Source organism: Diadema setosum, unplaced genomic scaffold (genome assembly GCF_964275005.1).
Source record: "Diadema setosum unplaced genomic scaffold, eeDiaSeto1 scaffold_24, whole genome shotgun sequence".
Lineage (NCBI taxonomy): Eukaryota > Metazoa > Echinodermata > Echinoidea > Diadematoida > Diadematidae > Diadema > Diadema setosum.
The window spans coordinates 870,036-889,637 of NW_027307651.1; the positions used below are offsets into that span (position 1 = coordinate 870,036).

General features: G+C 38.1%; 1 protein-coding gene across 1 annotated transcript; it reads left to right on the forward strand.

The window, feature by feature from the left end:
* Positions 1-2,022: 2,022 nt before the first annotated feature.
* LOC140245724 (uncharacterized) lies at positions 2,023-8,764 on the forward strand. Its single transcript, XM_072325258.1, has 6 exons — positions 2,023-2,295; positions 3,066-3,213; positions 5,250-5,375; positions 6,028-6,149; positions 7,507-7,732; positions 8,256-8,764. Exons 1-6 carry the CDS (start codon positions 2,023-2,025, stop codon positions 8,762-8,764), a joined length of 1,404 nt encoding a protein of 467 aa, XP_072181359.1.
* Positions 8,765-19,602: the final 10,838 nt, after the last annotated feature.

Sequence of the window (19,602 nt, forward strand, 5' to 3'; positions counted from 1 at the left end):
AAGTTGGCTATTGGTGTCTTTGTAGTCGGTGCTCTTTGGAGTAAATGCGTTAAATCGGTGCGACAGCAGAGTATTCTAAGTAATTGCCTAGATAGATTTGCAAAAATGTTATTTGAGTGATCATTTAAAGAACGTCATACGTCTATACAGATTAGTATATTATAGGCAGTCATTCAGTGTCTTCCATTAAGTCTCATTGGGAATGGCATATATTATTATTGAACAGAAAAATAACAAAATTAAATAAATCATTTCCAAGACCAGCTCGATTAAACTCTGCCCGATCATGCGGATTGTTGAACAGGCTAGATGCTGCAGAAAAATATCTGCAATATGTATGCAAAACCGATGCTCGAATGATATAAACGTTTTGTACATCATTAGATATAAGGTATTCTACTCTCTTATCAGAATAACAAATAAGAGAAATAAACACAAAATTTAGTTTTCAAGAGTATGCCACGTTCTTGCTTATCCTGTTGAAATTATAGTCATAAATGGCATTCCAGATATCAAGCTATTTGTTCTAAATCCTAGTCCAAGAACCAATAGTATTGGTGTAAATCTAAAAGTATTGAAGCTCAAAAAATTGTGGAACATCCCAGAAAAGTACCCTGCTGCACATGTCTGAGAAGGAAAACGCAATAATGACTCTCTCTGGAAATTCAAAGAGAGTAAAAAACAAAAACAAATCAGCATTGATAAACGTGATATGACAATTCCTATATCGCAAACTACATTACTACATCACAAAACGAAAAAAAAAGTTGCACCACTTGATTTTACGTCAGGGCTCAAATAAGGTGAAATAGGTCAACCGAGTCAATCTTCAGTTGTTCATATTTTCTGAAAGAGCTATCCTTCTTCTATATTCTTCTGTAATTTGGGATCATAACATGAATGAGAAAGTGTGTTTCCAGCAGTATTTCTACAACCATTTTTTGGAGGAGAGTAGAATTTATGTATTTGTTTCATTTATTCATTTCAATATTCTTTTAGCAGGGTAGCTCTTTCAGTTGGTTAACTGTTCTATCAGGGGACCCTGCTCACATTATGTAGAGATAAAAATGTCATGAACATCAAAACAGAGTACAAACAATGAAATAACTTATACTACAAATCAACCACTACACCAAAATATACAATGATCAGGTATGTCTCAAAGGCATATTTTCATTTCTTCAAATCCTTTGCACACTCTTCATTTTCAAGTCTAATAACTTTCGAAAGGATATTGTTGCTGCTTTGAAATTTGACATTAATCATGGACAGAATATGTTAAAAGAACATGCTTAATTTCAGTTTAATCTGATAATCTCTTCATTGTTGTTGCTCCGGTGGTTATCATCATGTGTTTTGCCTCTTCCATCGCTCATCGAGCACAGCTTGGTAAAGATTAACCGCTTGAATAGACGCTGTACTTCAGAGCCTCGTTTTTGTTTTTGTTTTTTCAGTTCACGTTTTCCAGAGTGTGTACTTACTTCCCAGTATTTAGTTAGGTTAGGAGAATACATTTGAATTGAATTACACGTCATTTTAAAGCTTAGAGTCTGCTCTGTCAGAATTTGCCCTTAACTAAAAATCTTTCCGGCGACTTTTTGTTTGTTTTGTGATGCAGGGTCACATACACACATACAAACACATAAATACAGTTTTCAATAATTGTGTACAATAATGCAATCATATACTAACGATACACTAAGGACATACATAATTACCAATTTGTTATTAAAAAGTAACGAGATGCGATGATATTCTCTACAATAACTCTAAAACTGTAGAACATTGTTTGCAGAAATTTTGCAGGAAAAAAGAAAAGAAAAATCAAAAGTAGGAATATTTCTTACACTCCTAAATGATAATGTTGAAATGTTTATATTTCCTTAATTTTTTATGTCGAATGACAGAAATAACCTCTCTAGAAATAGAAAAGGCAGCCGATCCAGATGTACAATATAACATAACTGTGCTCGATTTCAAGTACTTCATTTTCATGTCTCTCTTTTAAAGAAACAATGGAAGATGTGGCAGGAGATCAAGAGACTTGCTAATACTCCAATTTTCATCGTTGTACTCTTAGTGGTAGACACTGTCTCCAGCGTTCAAGGATGGAAAGGGGAAGACATTCGACTGCCATGTCACTTCCAAGGGGAGCCATTGGCTGTGATCTGGGCCAAGGAGACCATTTCGTATCAGCAGCTGCCTAAGGCTGAATTTAACGAAGGGAACTTTGAGAGCTTGGAGAAAGGGTTCGATATCGACAAGAACTTTAGCCTTGTCATCACCGACCTGAAGGTAGCAGATGAGGGTCTCTACCTTTGTCAAGTGGTTTTGAAGAATTTCGACAACTTTGAGAATTCCGTCTTTTTGACGGTTATCTGTAAGTTCACCTGCTATCATATTGCCATAAGGAGACATGGAGAAAGGAATTTAGATGGCAAAAATTTGTCATTACCACATTCAAATAGTTATACATCATTGCATTTTTAGAGTTATCAAAATAAGATAACAAAATCACTTATAAGGATGTACAAAACCTTCCTCGACCAGCATCGCGATGTAAGCCTCATAATCATTGCCACTTGAATAAGATGGGAGTGGCAGAAAGGGAATTTTGCAATTCCGAAGACACATTGAATAGCTGTGACAATCATGGCAAGAGATATTGTTATGTGATGAATATGCTTCATATTTTTATACACTTGTTAAGTTTTAATCTTCTTAGCATTTTTCATGTTCAATAGCAAACCATACCGCAAACATTTAACACTTTTTTTTCACGAGAGAGATGCAATCTGCTAAAGTTGTCATAGTAATTTGGCGAGTAAGAAAAAACAACAACATAAGGCTCATATTTTTAGTATTGAAGGTGTGACATTCTATGAATTTCCTGTTTCCCCTAGCGATAGCATCAAAACATACAATCGAGGAATGCGTCGATAAGAGCCAGTCACATCAAAGTAGGTGTACTTACCAAACTCCGTCCAACGCTACTTCCATTATACTTACGTGTGTCGTGAGTGGATTCAAGCCTGACATTTCCATGATATGGACCGATGAGACAGACAACACTATCTGACGACACATACGAGAGGTTCGAGAAAATTAATGTTTCAGCCAAACATGGGACAGAGCGAACTTTGATGTGCAAAGCTACCGGTGACTCTATGAACGGAACGTCAACTAAAGAAATCACGCTTCTGCCTATATCAGGTTCTGTGAAAAGTTTTTCAATTTTGTGTTTCTGAATGATAACGAATTTTGTCAAAGCTTCTATCGCCACTACTACTACTGCTACTACTGCTAAACAATCAAACGAACAAAAAAAAAAACAAAAAAAAAACGAACGAATGAACAATCAGACAAACAAAACTAGAGGAGCACTCATCTCTGACCACATTACTCCAGTTCTCCAATCCATCCACTGGCTCCCCATTCATCACTTTTAAAATCCTCCTTATTGTTTACAAGATATGCAATAATCTTGCCCCATCTTATCTCAAAGACTTAATTTCCTTCCGCTCTTCCACTTCAACCCGTTCTCTCCGTTCTTCCTCCACTCTCCAATTATCACGTGGTCCCCGCACCTGTACCCGTTTGGTCATAGGGCCTTTTCTGTAATTATTTCCCCACTTCTTTGGAATAAACTCCCTTTTTATATTCGTAATGCTGAAAATGTTGATAGGTTTAAGTCATTGTTGAAAACTTATCTGTTTCCACAACCTTATTTCTGTTGTTGTTGCGTCGTTGTATCATAATATGTACATAATGCTGTAGTTTACTTTTACGTTATACTTTTTCTTTTTCTTTTTTCCCCGGATTGATGCGCTTAGAAACATCAGTATTAAGCGCTATATAAATGTTATTCATTATCATTATCATTTATCTGCCAAACAAATATGGTTATTTTGTATTCATAGATTCTAAAGCGACATTTATACTTTATATTGAATTATTGGGAGATTAAGCTTTTCTGTGTTCCTTGTGTTTCTTTAACCCTATAAAGCCCAAGGGGGGGGGGGGTGGGGGGCCTACCATATTTTCGTTTGCCACTCCTACACCCTTCACTCGATTTCAACCAAATTTGGTGACTTTTCCTAAAATCTTATTGCAAACATTTTGATATATAATTTAGCTATGTCCGATATTGCTGGTTGCCATGGCTACCGTAAACTGACAACCATGTCAGTCAGATTTTGAATGATTTTCTGTTCCAATTTCACTTAACAATATAATAATGGATGAAATGGGGGTTTTCTTGGCTGTAATTTGCTGAAGGACCAAAATGTGAATTAATTATGGTTGTGAATTACTCTGAAATGGTCTTCTTATTATTTCCTTTATTTTTTATATGACATAGGCATCAAACAATGGATATAATAGAAATAATCGAAAATACAGCATTTTCCAAAGACTACCCTTTTATTTTGTGTTATCTTCACACAAGCTTTGCCTGTAATATCATTTTTTTTATCATATTATCAATCTGCAAACTCAAAATTTCAATATTTTGGAAATATGAAATGTGATACCAATATATGAACCCATTCCAAGCAATACATCATAGGTTTCATATATTTCTCTATATTGTAACGAGTAGCGCCCCCACGTGTTGACCTTGAGAAATTTCAACCATAACAAATAGTGAAGGTTGACTTGCTTTTCCTTTTTGGTAAATATGAAAATGATTGATATGAAATAAAAACATATATACTGGGATAAAGAAATAAAAAGAAAAATATATGATTTTAGCGTATTTTCTATGTATTTCTGTATATTTTGGTAAATAGCGCCCTCAGTGGATGACCTTGAGAAATTTAAAATGTTGGGTCATGTAGAGTATGAGTTGCTTTACCCATGTGCCAAATATGACGGTCATACATCATATAATAAAGAAGTTATATAGGGGGGGGGGGCACAATGTGCCCCCCCCCCCCTTGGGCCTGGAAGGGGTCAAAATAGCTTGGGCTTTATAGGGTTAACCTTTGACCTTGGATTTCGTGACCCCAAATTTATATGTTTCCTTCGTGTTTCATCATACACATACCCTGCAAGTTTGGTGAAACTCTGACTATCAATTGAATAACTCGTCAGTTAAGTTATTAGGTGACTAAGCGTAGTTCATGATCCCCTATATGGGTTATAGGTTGTAAAATCATTGAGGTACTTATTTACATGTTTGATGACCTCTGTAGGACTCGAGTAATGAGTGAATAACGTGATTTCACTTTGTCTATATCAAATTCCAGGAAAACGAGATAATTTCGGTCTCATCATTGGACTCATCATCGGTATACCTTTTGCCGTATCCATCATATTTCTTCTTGTTCGAAAGCTTCGGCAAAAATGTCATTTGGACTGCCTGCCCCCAAAAGGTGTCTTTTTTTATTTTTCTATATTATTTGATTTGTTTGTTTCTTTGCTTCCTTCACAATAGCAAGTCCAATGGAATTAACTAGGAGGTTCTCTAACATCCTACACAGTGACTCTTGTAATAGTCGTTTATTTTGACAATCGAAAATGTGCTGATCACTTCCTGCCATACAGTATCTTGCCAGACTCATCAATAGAATTTAGAGGCATTACTTAATTTGCAGATTAAATAAAAATATAGCTTTAGTGCTTCAGAATAGTTATAAGAAAAAAGAACCAACGTTGTGATAATTATGAAAATTATAATCGATGTTAAGTATTGTTAACTATACATAGCAATAGTTACAGTGAAGAATATTAATAATGTAATTGCTTCTAAACTAAACCGTTTAATTTTATGGTTTAGCGGAAAAAAAAATAGTGCTATCGCCAAATATCTAATGTTTATATTGCGATATTCTATACGGTAGGATTTAATTTTCTGATACAACTGACGACCTACACATGTTCACATAAATTATGCATCAAAATGTGATAACTTGATTTTTTTTAATCACTGGCAATCAATATCTAGGAGGAAAGGGAGCCAGTTGCGCTTTACAGGAGTAAGATTTTTTTTTTTTTTTTTTTTTAATTGCTATTCATGTTGTCCAGTTTCGCCACCGACCTCAGAGACTACAGCGGGTAGTGAAGATAAGAGCAGAGAGTGGTACTCCATTAAATGGACGGACTTCAAACTTTGTTGCGGACGATTGAGGGACGTGTCCACACCACACGTGAGTATGGATATGATTCATCGACAGGTGGTGCATGAGTGCAAAGTTCAAAGCAATTTCATTACGATTTAAAGGGACTGTACTGTACTGGTTAAGGTGGGGATTCATGTTTTGAACATTTCTAAGTGAGATGATGCAAAGCCTCTTATGAAATATGAAAGAGCATGTAATGTTAAGAAGAATTCAACGTTTATTTGATGAAAATTGGTTTTCAAATGGCCGAGATATCCAAAAAAGTGCTAATGATAAAAGGCGACATGCCACAACTTTATTAGGATCTCTTTGTTTCACCTTGTTTTTGGATATCTCAGCCATTTCAAAGCCGATTTTCATCAGATAAACTTTTGATACCCCTTAGAACTGCGTGCTCTTTGACATCTCATAGAGTGGTTTCTGAATATCTCGCAAAACGTTAAAAGCTAAATCCTCACCTCGACCAGAACTGTACACACCCTTTAAGTACACACCGCACTGCGTGCATAATTATCATGTCTGTTGGTAAGACATGGTGCCTCAAACGGCAGTAAACATCACATTACTTGCATATATATATATATATATATATATATAGGTATATGGTGATAACAAGTGTATATTACAACTGTTCTTTATCAAAGGATAATCATGATACTGGCATTTTGTGTTCTATTTTGAAGATGAGGGAAGGGGATTTTTTTTCTTCTTTTTCTTTCTTTTCTTCAAGAATACTAAGAGAGGAGAGTCAGTTTCAAATGTATTCATATTCTCTGCATTGGCTGACATTTACCATAATAAATTGAACAACAAATGAAGAAGAAGGAAAGCCTGTCTAATCTTCTGACAACACTTGCCTATAATTATCATCTTTATAGTCTTATTATGACATTATTTGGATTTTGGATGCTTATTTATGTGCATGATCCTCATTAGAATAATACATTATTTGATAGATTAAGCCTTATAACAATTTTTGCAGGGACAATTAAAAAAAAAGTTTTATATTTCTTCGTTTGAATCACATTCATTGTTCTTGTGTTACACCCTCCCTATCCCTCTTATGTCAGCCCCCCCCCCCCCTCCAAATATATATATATATATATATATATATATATATATATATATATACAAACAAAAAATAGAAATAATTAGCTAATTTTTTCGCAAACGTATAGTGTTCGAAAATTTTCAGCTTATAGCGAATATCATTCAAAATAATTCAAACGCCTTGCATGGTTAGATCTTTGTTTGATAACACTCAAGAATTAGTTTGAACTTAAGAAGTCAACTATATTACTAGAACTTTGTGTAACAGTTTCTTCGAAAACGCGTGTCAATAATAAAAAAAAATAACAACTGCATTCATCTTTTCCTCTTTCAGCCTAGAATACCTTTCTGGTTGTACGCCCTCTATCGATGCGCACTCGCCACTTATTTCTTCCCATTCCTGATATTTTATTTCGTGCCTGGAGCGGAGAAATTGGGTCATAAATTCATTATCTACATCCCAGTATGGTCGTATACAGCCACCACATGTTACGTCTGCTTTGCCTTCTTCAACGTTGTGTTGGACTTTGTGGAGAGGAGAGGAAATGCAGAACTTGAAGGTACGGTATTAAGTTGACATGGTTGAAGTTGAAAAGGGCTGAGGTGGGAAGAAGCTAACACGAATGCAATTTTAAGCGGAATAAAGAAAGCTTGCGAAAATGCAACTTATTTGATAAATTCGAATGCAACTGTTTACGATCCCTGAGGAAACCAAAATTTGCTACGTTCGGAAATATTTGCCGCTTAGTGTGATACTCTCTTTTGATAGTACAGCATGCTATAAGATCTCCTATACATATCCTGTGGGCTCTCAGAGAAAAGAAAATAATTTTCAGGAACGTCACAACATTTCGCTGCTAAGTGCATGACTTGGTTGCCCTGAAATTGCACGTAATGAATAGGACGAATGTTCCAAAATGTACATGGTAAACGTACATAATATAGTTGTTGATGAATATTTTCGTTTTCCTTTAAGTATGCGTTGGTTCCACATTGTTTTGCTCATTGTTACTCCTCTATCTATTTTATATCTCTCTTGAAACATCTGTCTTGAATGCTGTTCTTTATACTTATACAATGTAGATGAGTTTCGGTACCAGATTCAGTGGCTTCTCTTCAACGTCGCCGCCGTTCCTTCCATCATCTCAACCGGCTTCGACTGGGGGGCGCTTTACTATGTCGTATATGATAAGATTCCGACTTTAATTTTCATCAGTCTTAACTTCCTCCCCACCGTCGTGTGCTTCGTAGACATCTTCATTACGCTGATCGTTATCCGATTCTTACATGTGGTTTACCCTGGCACTCTCCTGATCTTTTACGTGCTCTTCGCTGTCGGCTACTGGGCGGCAGGGGGAACAGACCCGTCCGGAAACCCCTTCATATCTCCCATTCTCGACTTCGGGAACTACCCCGGCATAGCGGCCGCAACAGTGATGGGCGTGTCATTGTTAACGTTGCTGCTTCAGGCCGGTTTAAAGGGATTATACGCTCTCCGCGTCCGGTGTATGGACAGCAGAAGACAAGAACCTGTTCCTTCTACAGACGAGCCGTCAAGTGGAAATGTCGAGCTCGAAAAACTTACCGAGTAATTTTCGAATGTGACGGGGCGCCATCATTGTGCAATATTTGCTTATATAGTGGATAGAAACCAGCTGATAATGTTTACAGCCAAACGCAATTATGCTAATCATTGCCAACATAAGAATGATGCCATTTCAATGATTTATTGAAATGTAAAGTTGACTCATAGATGAATTACGCTGATCTCCGTGTCACTTAACTGATGTTTCTTTAATTTTTTTTCTCACATTTATACGAAATAAAAAGGTAAACTTTTATCTGCAGGCACTTTACGTTTGGGTCTTGTGTAGCCGTGGTCACAACTCGCCGTACTTGCAAGTGCGTGCTGTCTACTTACAAAATTTGGGGATCCGTACGTAGTAAGTACCGCCTCCGCACGAATTTTCGAGCACGCAGACACGCCGTAGCACTTTTAGGACCCGAGGAACTTTCGCTGCGTTCGGGCTACGGATTCACCCTAAGTGCGGTCAACGTACGTGCACTCTACAGCGAACGTGCGTACAACGCACTGACTCCGTGCGTTTTTTTAATTTTCCCACCGTCACTTGCTCGGCTGACGGCACACGTAGCACGTACGTGTTGAGCGCGTAATAAGCGCGCAGCCCGTGCTTATCCGACACTTCCCTGAGTTCAACTGTTCAATAGAGCACGCAGACCGTACCGAACTTGCCGAATAAGCGCCTGCTCCGCCCTGAAAACGCAAGCTGTGCGCAGTGATCTCTGCAAGGTACACGAATCGAGCCGACGGACGAGTATCATAATTTTTGTCTCCAAGATGTCATGATGATGGCAATTATATATTCATACTGTTCTATTTCACCTACCGGGCAGAAATTCCCTGCAAGGATTATAGGATCGAAAAATCGCATACACAGTAAAATGATTGTTATATCACTTGAAAGGGCTTTCAAAACTCTTTCGAATTGTGTCACAACCCAAAACGATTATGTTATAGAACCCTTCTGCCTAGTAGGTGATTAGTAATATCCATATATATATATATATATATATATACGTATACATATATATATATATATATATATATATATATATATATATATATATATAATGTGAGAAATAGTTCCCTGGGTCCCGAACGTAAGCGGTGCCGCATTGTTGGATGCATATAGTTGAAAGAAATTGGACTGAGGCGGGACGTTGCTCTCGATCTTAGTCTCCCTTTTATTTGTCAAGCTTTCGGCCCGTCATTGGGCCTTCGTCAGGACCTACCAACAGAACGATTATTATATGAATAACCTGATGTGTCATATAATATATAATGCAATTTCACATATTACCAATCTTCTCAATCCTTTCCTTTATATACACAAATCAATCATTCAATTCAATACAAATATCCACTCTAACCTCCAGTCATCATCAGAATAACATCATATGTCCAAAAAATATATAAATAAATTCTTATATCATAATGCTGCCATATAATAATCATATTGTCTTATAATTCTTAGCATGATGATCACAAACAGAATCATTATACATATATATCATATTCATATGTCTATTTGCATTGCGTATGTAGCATGTATATATCCGCATACGCACACAATAAATTCTTATATCGTAATGCTGCCATATGATAATCATATTGTCTTATAATTCTTAGCATGATGATCACAAACAGAATCATTATACATATATATCATATTCATATGTCTATTTGCATTGCGTATATGTATACATCCGCATACGTACACACACACCCACATACATACGCACATATATACATATTCACATACACACACTCTCACATATGCACACACCCACAAAACTCCGGTTGATATAATACTATCTGGATACTAGGATATGTTGATTTAGATAGTATTATATCAACCGGAGTTTTGTGGGTGTGTGCATATGTGAGAGTGTGTGTATGTGAATATGTATATATGTGCGTATGTATGTGGGTGTGTGTGTACGTATGCGGATGTATACATATACGCAATGCAAATAGACATATGAATATGATATATATGTATAATGATTCTGTTTGTGATCATCATGCTAAGAATTATAAGACAATATGATTATCATATGGCAGCATTACGATATAAGAATTTATTGTGTGCGTATGCGGATATATACATGCTACATACGCAATGCAAATAGACATATGAATATGATATATATGTATAATGATTCTGTTTGTGATCATCATGCTAAGAATTATAAGACAATATGATTATTATATGGCAGCATTATGATATAAGAATTTATTTATATATTTTTTGGACATATGATGTTATTCTGATGATGACTGGAGGTTAGAGTGGATATTTGTATTGAATTGAATGATTGATTTGTGTATATAAAGGAAAGGATTGAGAAGATTGGTAATATGTGAAATTGCATTATATATTATATGACACATCAGGTTATTCATATAATAATCGTTCTGTTGGTAGGTCCTGACGAAGGCCCAATGACGGGCCGAAAGCTTGACAAATAAAAGGGAGACTAAGATCGAGAGCAACGTCCCGCCTCAGTCCAATTTCTTTCAACTATATATATATATATATATATATATGTATATATACACACACTTGCATATATATAGATGTATATACACACACTTGTATACACTTGTTCCATATTTTGTGGCACATAAGACAAAGTAAAAAACTTCTTGAAGAAGCAAAACATATGGAAATCTTGAGCTCTGAATGGTCAATGCATGAAGTGACAAGATTTTTGGAGTTTTGAACAAACAAATGTTACATTTAAGATCTGCACATGCGTGGTTAAAAGGCATTGATCATCATTGTATATGCAGAACAGTGATAAAGTCAGAACCATTCTCTGAAATTGAGAACGTGTATATTTTGAAATTAAGCAAGGAAGAATTTTCTATGAGAGTATTACCTTATATAGGGCCTTAATTGCAAACGTGACACCTTTAGTCTCAGATGAAACTGCAAACCCATAGGCCTACATTCATTGTTTTATTAATATGCTGATAAATCTAGCTAAAAAATGCCTCCATGTCTGAAATGCCACCACCTCTGAAACTGGGTATAAAGATGGCAGACTTCATAACAGCAAATCATACGCATCTCGCCTCAAGTGCTAATGTGTTAGGATGTTTTAATCCAAATAATGTTATACAATGTCATTGTCCTGGGGCATGTTTAGTAAAACTTGTCATCAGTGACAAGTTGTCATAGATGTGACAAGCTACTGAAATCCTTGCATCTGATTGGCCGAGAGCAAATTTGTTATAGAAATGTGGCAGTTGTCACTGATAACAAGTTTTATGAAACGGGCCCCTGATATTGACATTAGCCTATAAGCCTACATCAGGTACACAATGCCATTTTATACGTGATGTAACCTATGTCCTATACCTGATATAGCCTATTAATCCTTTCTCCGTCAATGAGTCAAATATGCTCACATTTCACATATATTTCACTTAGTTTATTTATTTCAATATCATTTCTTTCAACAGAATATATAACAACCTATAGACATGAAATGAATATGACACACAGAAGGTTAAACTACCATATACATCTATGGAGAAGAAGTATGATTATACATCTGAAGAACTTTGGAAGGTGGTCCTATAATTAGGCCTACCCCTAGCATCTGACGGGGAGAAAAAAAAAATCATCGCACTTGCACGCACTTACAACATGCGACAGAGTAGGGATACCTTACGTGAGCAGCACGTGTAATTACAGCCTCCGCAAGAGAACGTAACAATCGCACGCAGATTGTAAGTTGTAAGCACGTACAACTCACTTACCACGTGCACAACGTACGATGCACGTAACCCCTCATGGTTAGGCGTGGCGTGCGGGCCACGTACTTACATACTGCGCAACCGTGCGAGTGTCGTGCGTTGACGTACTTCCTCCCTGCGCTAGTCACTTCCTCCCAACGTTTTTAGAAAAAACGTGAACGCCGTGGCCTCCGCCAAGAACGTACGGACGAAAAGCACGCACGGCGAGTTGTGACCAGGGCTTTAAAGTAATGTCAGACATTCATCATGTTTATACGGGATGATTCTCGTAATGTCAGTTTCAATATTTTTCAGTTTCATTTGTAGTAGACATTCTGTGTGGAAGATCATTTCACAAGAAAAAAAAAAAAAAAAAAACTTAAAAAGCTATATGAATTAGGACGTCTATTTTTTCTGAATTCTAGGCGATTCGGTTATGGGTTCTTACATGCTATGTGCATAAAAAGTGTTCATTGACTCTTTCTTACATATTTTGAATCTTTGTTTCAGTTCAATAAAGGAAATAGAAGACTGTTGAATAATCCTGCGCACATCCGTACTCAGTACGAGAGAAACATCAACCAACATCATCTTTTGTGTGTGTGTGTGTGTGTGTGTGTGTGTGTGTCGGTATCGTTGTTGTTGTTGTTGTTTTACGTGCATTGGTTATCTAAAAGTATGAGAAACAAATGCTCCAAAACTTAGACGATTCCAAGTTGATATGTCGCAAAAAGTGGACGTTGAAAATTGTATACGCTCAGTCAAGAATATGGCATTTATGGCAAAAATACGCCTCTTCCACAGCACTCCTGCAACCGACAAACCAGTCATTTGATTCCTGATTTCTGTTCATTTGTTCAGGTTATGCCCTCTCAAATTTCGAGAGAAATTTAAAAGAAAACTACTATCTGTAGGATTGAAGTGAAAAGAAAATCATTATGGGTTTTTTTTTTTTAGAGGAAAAGTGACCGTTTTGATATTGTAATATCGTGACGTAACAGAACATGAAAGTATGAAAGAGAAACATGAGGTGACCTATAAAGTCATGAGGAAAAACTTGTGCAGCTGTTGGATTAAACCACACACAAAAAATCAACTGCATTCCCCAACAACAGAGAATTGAAACATCTTTTAAAAAATTGAAATGATAATGTGGTATGTATTGTATGTGCTTTGGATTGGGGGGGTAAAGTATGGGAGGGAATTTGTACCAAAGGAGTGAAAAAGGACCCAATAATAATAATTTAATAAGTATAACTCGGTGCATTGATAAGACTTCGAGAAGGTCACTGAAGGTGGCGATGTAGAGCATTAATTTTCGAGTAACATCATGAGAAAGTATCTCCACGTAGCTGTTTTACCGTGGAATGAAGGGTCAAAGTAAGATCCACCTCGTGAGTTGTGCAACTAGGGAACCAGGAAAATCAAGAGCGTGCAGAAGTATCTGCAAATCACAGCCTTTGAAGAAAAAAAAAAAACCAAATGTTTACATGTTATGTTTCCGCCACATTTTTGTTAAGGAGCAAAACAGAGAAAAAAAAAAGCTTTCAAAAGACCATGCATCTCGTTCCTGGTGTGCTTTGGGTTTAAACCCCTCAACTCCTCTTCCTTCGCCCCTTGTCCGTGTCTCATTCAGTCCCTTTTTCAAAGCTTATCCCTGGTTTTTTTTTTTTTTTTCTTTCAAGAGAACTGCCTTGTGTTTGTCTGTATGTATGTATTTCTTATTTCTTTTTTTCTTTCTGTTCTTTCTTTGAAGACAATTCGCCAAGGTTTATTAGTTCAGCAATAAGTTGTTAAGTACTGTTTATGATGAGACTGCAAGATATCTACAAACTATGAATTTTACCAGTCCTCTCCATTTTCAAGAATCTTAATTTGTTATTTGTCACTGTCACAATATCAGTTGTGGTTCAGCTCACTGTATTTTCCTTGATTGCAATGCTATACTATACTAACTGTATGTAATTATGTGTATTTAGATATCTATCGGCTATTCCAACTTTGTTGGAAATGAATTAGATGAAAGGATTTAAATAATAAAGGAAAAGCAGACAGGAAGAAATTTGATTCATTTCCGCACTAAGATCATTCCAGCACTTTATAGCTCGCATATGTTCGCTGTAAAGTCTGTTGTACTACATAGGAAGATGATAAGAGTCATTCTACCTGATGTTTTATGAGTGAATCAAGTGTATGTTTGTGTTTTTCTTTTTCTGAATATCATTTGAAACTATTCAGGCGATTTGTTTTGCGATAATCCAAACACGTGTATCAGCAAGAAATTCTATATTTTCAAAATAATACTTGTAGAAAGGAGGTCATTTTAGCGAGAAATGTCCTACTTTGCTAACAGTTCTGCTCACACGTTTCTGTTCACTGCCTTTTTTATTATTATGAAAAGTTTATACAACAGCGCATCGAGGATTCATTAAATAACAGAGTCACGATTTTTTTAAGAGTGTGTGGTTGTGCGTATGTGTATGCGTGTGAGGTATATTGATGGTTTGATCAAATATGAAATCAAATATCAAATCCTCTTTGTCAATCAAATCAAAAAAGTACATATGGTAAGCATTAAGGTGAGACCTAGATCGGCATTATTGGGCCGTATGCACAAAAGGTAGCAATTGCTCGCAAGCAATTACTTCAAGCACAAGGTCAAGCCTCTCAAGTAAAAGATCAAGTCCAAGCGATTGCTTACATCCATTGGGACGTATGAATAAAACGTACCAATTGCTTCAAGCGCAAACACAAGCTTGTCAAGCAAACGATGAAGCTCGAGAAACTGCTTGAATCATATGTATAATTTTGGATTGCTTGTACAGAAACATTTTGCTTGCCTTGCACAAGCAAATGCTTGCAATTTCATTAAAAGGCACGTCACGCCAAAGACGGGTTTAAAAGGGCGTTTGTGTGTGAAAACATCTCCTGACAAAGATTCACACACACAGACACACACTCACACATCTATAAACACTCACACACGCGTACTAGCTGATTCTCAATACGCGTGTGCTTCCCCTATACTGCTGATTATAGTAGCCCGGATGTGCCAGGTCGCACGTGGAGAGAGGTCTGTAATAGAGCCCATTAATGTCAAAATCGACCACTAATGTCAAAACAACAGCTAATGTCATAACACGTCGACGACAAATGTCATAGCAACCACTAATGTCATAACACGTCGACAACAAATGTCATAACAACCACTTATGTTATAACACGTCGACGACAAATGTCATAACGACCACTAATGTCATAACACGTCGGCGACAAATGTCAAAATCGGATTAACCAAAAATGTCATAACACGTCGACGACAAATGTCGAAATTTCCAAATTTACTGCAAATGTCATAACGCGTAACAGGGGCGGTTCCAGGTATTCCGTATAAGGGGAGGCGCCTTTACAAAATCAAAGGCTGGCGCAACCCCTCCCCCCCCCCCCCATTTTCTACTTTTTATTTCTGTTGTTTTAACAAAATATAGAGAAGGGACACCAGAGGGGGATGCGCCCCCACCCTCCATCCATGATTGCGTCAACCACAAAAGTCAAAATAGGATTAACTACAAATGTCATAACACGTCGACCACAAAATGGCAAAATTTCCACATTTACTGCAAATGTCATAACGCGTCACTGGGGCGGATCCAGGAGTTCCGTAAAGGGGAAGCGCCCTTACAAAATCAAAGGCTGGCGCAACCCCCTCCCCATTTTTCATTTTATTTCTTTTTTTACCCCCCCCCCAAAAAAAAAGCCTGGGAGGGGGCCCCTCCTCCTCTCCCCCCCCCCCCTCCATCCGCGACTGCGTCAATCACAAGTTAATGTCAATTCCCATTGCTTGCATTACAGGGGCGGATCCAGGAATTCCGTAAAAGGGAGGCGCCTTTAGAAAATTAATAGCTGCCGCCCCCCCCCCCCACCCCATTTTTTTCTTTTTTTATTTCTGTTGTTTCAAATGATTGTTTTAACAAACAAAAAAGGGGGCACTAGGGGGGGGGGGGGTGCGCCTCCAGTCTCTGTCCGCGATTGCGTCATCCACAAATGGCAAAACTCATTGCTTGCATTACAGGGGCAGATCCAGGAATTCCGTAAAGGGGAGGCGCCTATTTAAGACAACCGCACCCCAGCCTTCTTTCTTGTTATTTCTGTTGTTTGAATAAAAACGAAAGGGGGCACCAGAAAGGGATGCACCCCCTCTCGATCCATGATTGCGTCAACCAGAATTAAAGTCAAAACTCATTGCTTCCATTACAGGGGCGGATCCTGGAATTCCGTAAATGGGAGGCCCCTTTACAAAATTAAAGGCTGGCGCACCCCCCTCCCCACAATTTTTTCCTTTATATTTTTGGAAAAAAAAAGGAAGAAAGGGGGAGCGAGGGCACCAGAGAACGGATGCGCCAACTCTCGATCCATGATTGCGTCACCCACAAATGTCAAAAATCATTGCTTGCATTACAATGGCGGATACAGGAAGTACGTGAAGGTGATTCGCCTTCACAGAATTATGTACGCTGCCGCACCCTCTTTTTTTTCTTTTTATATCTCTTGTTTTAGCAACAACAACAACAAAAAAAAAAAAAAAGATAGAAAGGGGGCACCTGAGGGGGATGCGCTCCATCTCGATCGGCGATTGCGTCAGCCACATAAAAATGTCAAAACTCATCGCTTGTATTTTACAGGGGCAGATCTAGGAATTTCGTGAAGGGGGGGGGGCACCTTTACATTATTAAAGCATGGCGCATCCGTTTTTTTAATATCTTTTCTTTAAATACAAAAATAGGAAGGAGGGGCAGAGGAGGCTAGTGCGCCCCCTATGGATCCGCGACTGAGTCAACCACAAATGTCAAAACGTATTGCTCCCATTACAGGGGTGGATGCAGGTATTCTGTAAAGGGGAGGCCCCTTCACAAAATTAAAGGCTGGCGCACAACCCCCTCCCCCCATTTTTCTTTATAGTTTTTTGTTTTATTAAAAAAAAGACATGGGGGCACCAGAGGGTGATGCGCTCCCTCTCGATCCGTGATTGCGTATACCACAAATGTCAAAACTCATTGCTTGCATTACAGGGGCGGGTCCAGAAATTCAAAAAAGGAGAGGCGCCTTTTCAAAATTAGAGCTCCCGCAATCCTACCTCATATTCTTTTCTTTTCTGTTTTTACCACCAAAAAAAAAAAAAAAAAAATGAATAGGGGGGCACCAGAGGGGGATGCTCCCCCCCCCCCACAAGCACAACCACAAAAAAAAATCGGATTAACCACAAATGTCTTTTTTTTCACGGATGGGGGGGGGGGGGCGCACCACTCTAGTGCCCTATCTATTTTTTTTTTTTGCTAAAACAAAAGAAATGAAAAGAAAAAAAATGAAGTAGGGTTGTGGCAGATTTAATTTTGTAATTTCGCCTCCCCTTTACAGAATTCCTGGATCCGCCCCTGTAAGGCAAGCAATGAGTATCGAGGAGGGATCGAGGATCGAGAAGGGGGCGCATCCCACTCAGGTGTCCCCCCCCCCCCCCTTTTTTCTTTTAAGTTAAAACGAAAGAAATAAAAAGGAAAAATGTTGAGGAGTGCGGCAGCTTTAATTTTGTAAAGGCGTCTCCCCTTTATGGAGTTTCTGGATCCGCCCCTGTAATGCAAGCAATAAGTTTTGACATTTGTGGTTGACGCATTCGCGGATTGATAAGGGGGCACATCCTCCTCTGGTGCCCCCTTCTATTCTTTTTTATTTCTTTTTAGTTAAAACAACAGAAATAAAACGAAAAAAAAATGGGGGTGCGGAAGCCTTTGATTTTGTACAGGCGACTCCCTTTTACGGAATTCCTGGATCCGCCTCCCCGTCTCTATTTTTGTTTTTAAAAAAAAAGGAAAAAGAAAAAGAAAGGGGAGAGGCTTCGCCTGCCATTGATTTTGTAAAGGCGCCTCCCCTTTACGGAATACCTGGATCCTCCCCTTAGACGCATTATGACATTTGTGGTCGACATGTTATGACATTTGTGGTTAATCCGATTTTGACATTTGCTGTTGACGCAATCGCGGATCCAGAGGGGGCGCATCCCCTCTGGTGCCCCCTCTCTATATTTTGTTAAAACAGCAGAAATAAAAAGAAGAAAATGGGGCGGGGGTGTTGCGCCAGCCTTTGATTTTGTGAAGGCCCCTCCCCATTACGGAATTCCTGAATCCGCCCCTGTGACGTGTTTTGACATTTGCAGTAAAAATGGAAATTTTGACATTTGTCGTCGACGTATTGTGACATTTGTGGTTAATCCGATTTTGACATTTGTCGTCGACGTGTTGTGACATTAGTGGTCATTATGACATTTGTTGAGACACGGATTGTCGCCCCTACACGGATTGTCGTCCCCGGCTCGGGTCGACAATCCTTGACCGAGTTGGCGTCACGGATTGTCGCCCCCGTCACGGATTGTCTTCTGGCGACAATCCGTGACGCTTGTACAGTTCTCAATTTTTTACCTCGATGGCGACAATTCTTGTTGCGACAAGGATTGTCGCCCCGTCAAATATTAGTGGTCGATTTTGACATTAGTGGGCTCTACAAGGTCTGCTTACTCTCCATCATAGTTGTCAGACATCCTACCTGTTTCTCATCACATTTTGCGCGCTATTACCACTGGACATTCCCCTTGTTGAAACAACAATCTTTTTTAAACATCTAGGGAGAAAGTTCTGGTAAATTATACCACTCCTGCACAAATTTGCTAGCAAAAGTTTATGCTCGCAAGCAATTGAAGAGTTTGTTCGCAAAAACCGATAAGTCCATATTTACCAAATGGAGATATTTGCGATTAAAGTTAAGAAAAATAAAGAGGGTAATGAGAAAATTTTTGCTTCTTTTGACCACAACTTCAAAAATGTACCTTTATATGTAGTGGACTTATCGGTTTTGGCGAACAAACTCTTCAATTATTCCTTATTTTTATGCATACGGATTCAAGCAAAAAGCTAGCACGAGCAACTGCTCGTTTATTTTTTTAATGCATACTGTCCATCAATAGGTATATCAACATGGACCTGCCACACATGGACATACATCGCTCATTTATTAATTCAAACACCTGTTTCTGTGAAAAGTGTCACAATAACA

Coding starts and splice junctions, on each gene's coding strand:
- LOC140245724 (XM_072325258.1), top strand. CDS start 2,023: ATGTGGCAGGAGATCAAGAGACTTGCTAATACTCCAATTTTCATCGTT. Junction 2,296..3,065: donor TTGTCATCACCGACCTGAAG/GTAGCAGATGAG, acceptor CCGATGAGACAG/ACAACACTATCTGACGACAC. Junction 3,214..5,249: donor CACGCTTCTGCCTATATCAG/GTTCTGTGAAAA, acceptor ATCAAATTCCAG/GAAAACGAGATAATTTCGGT.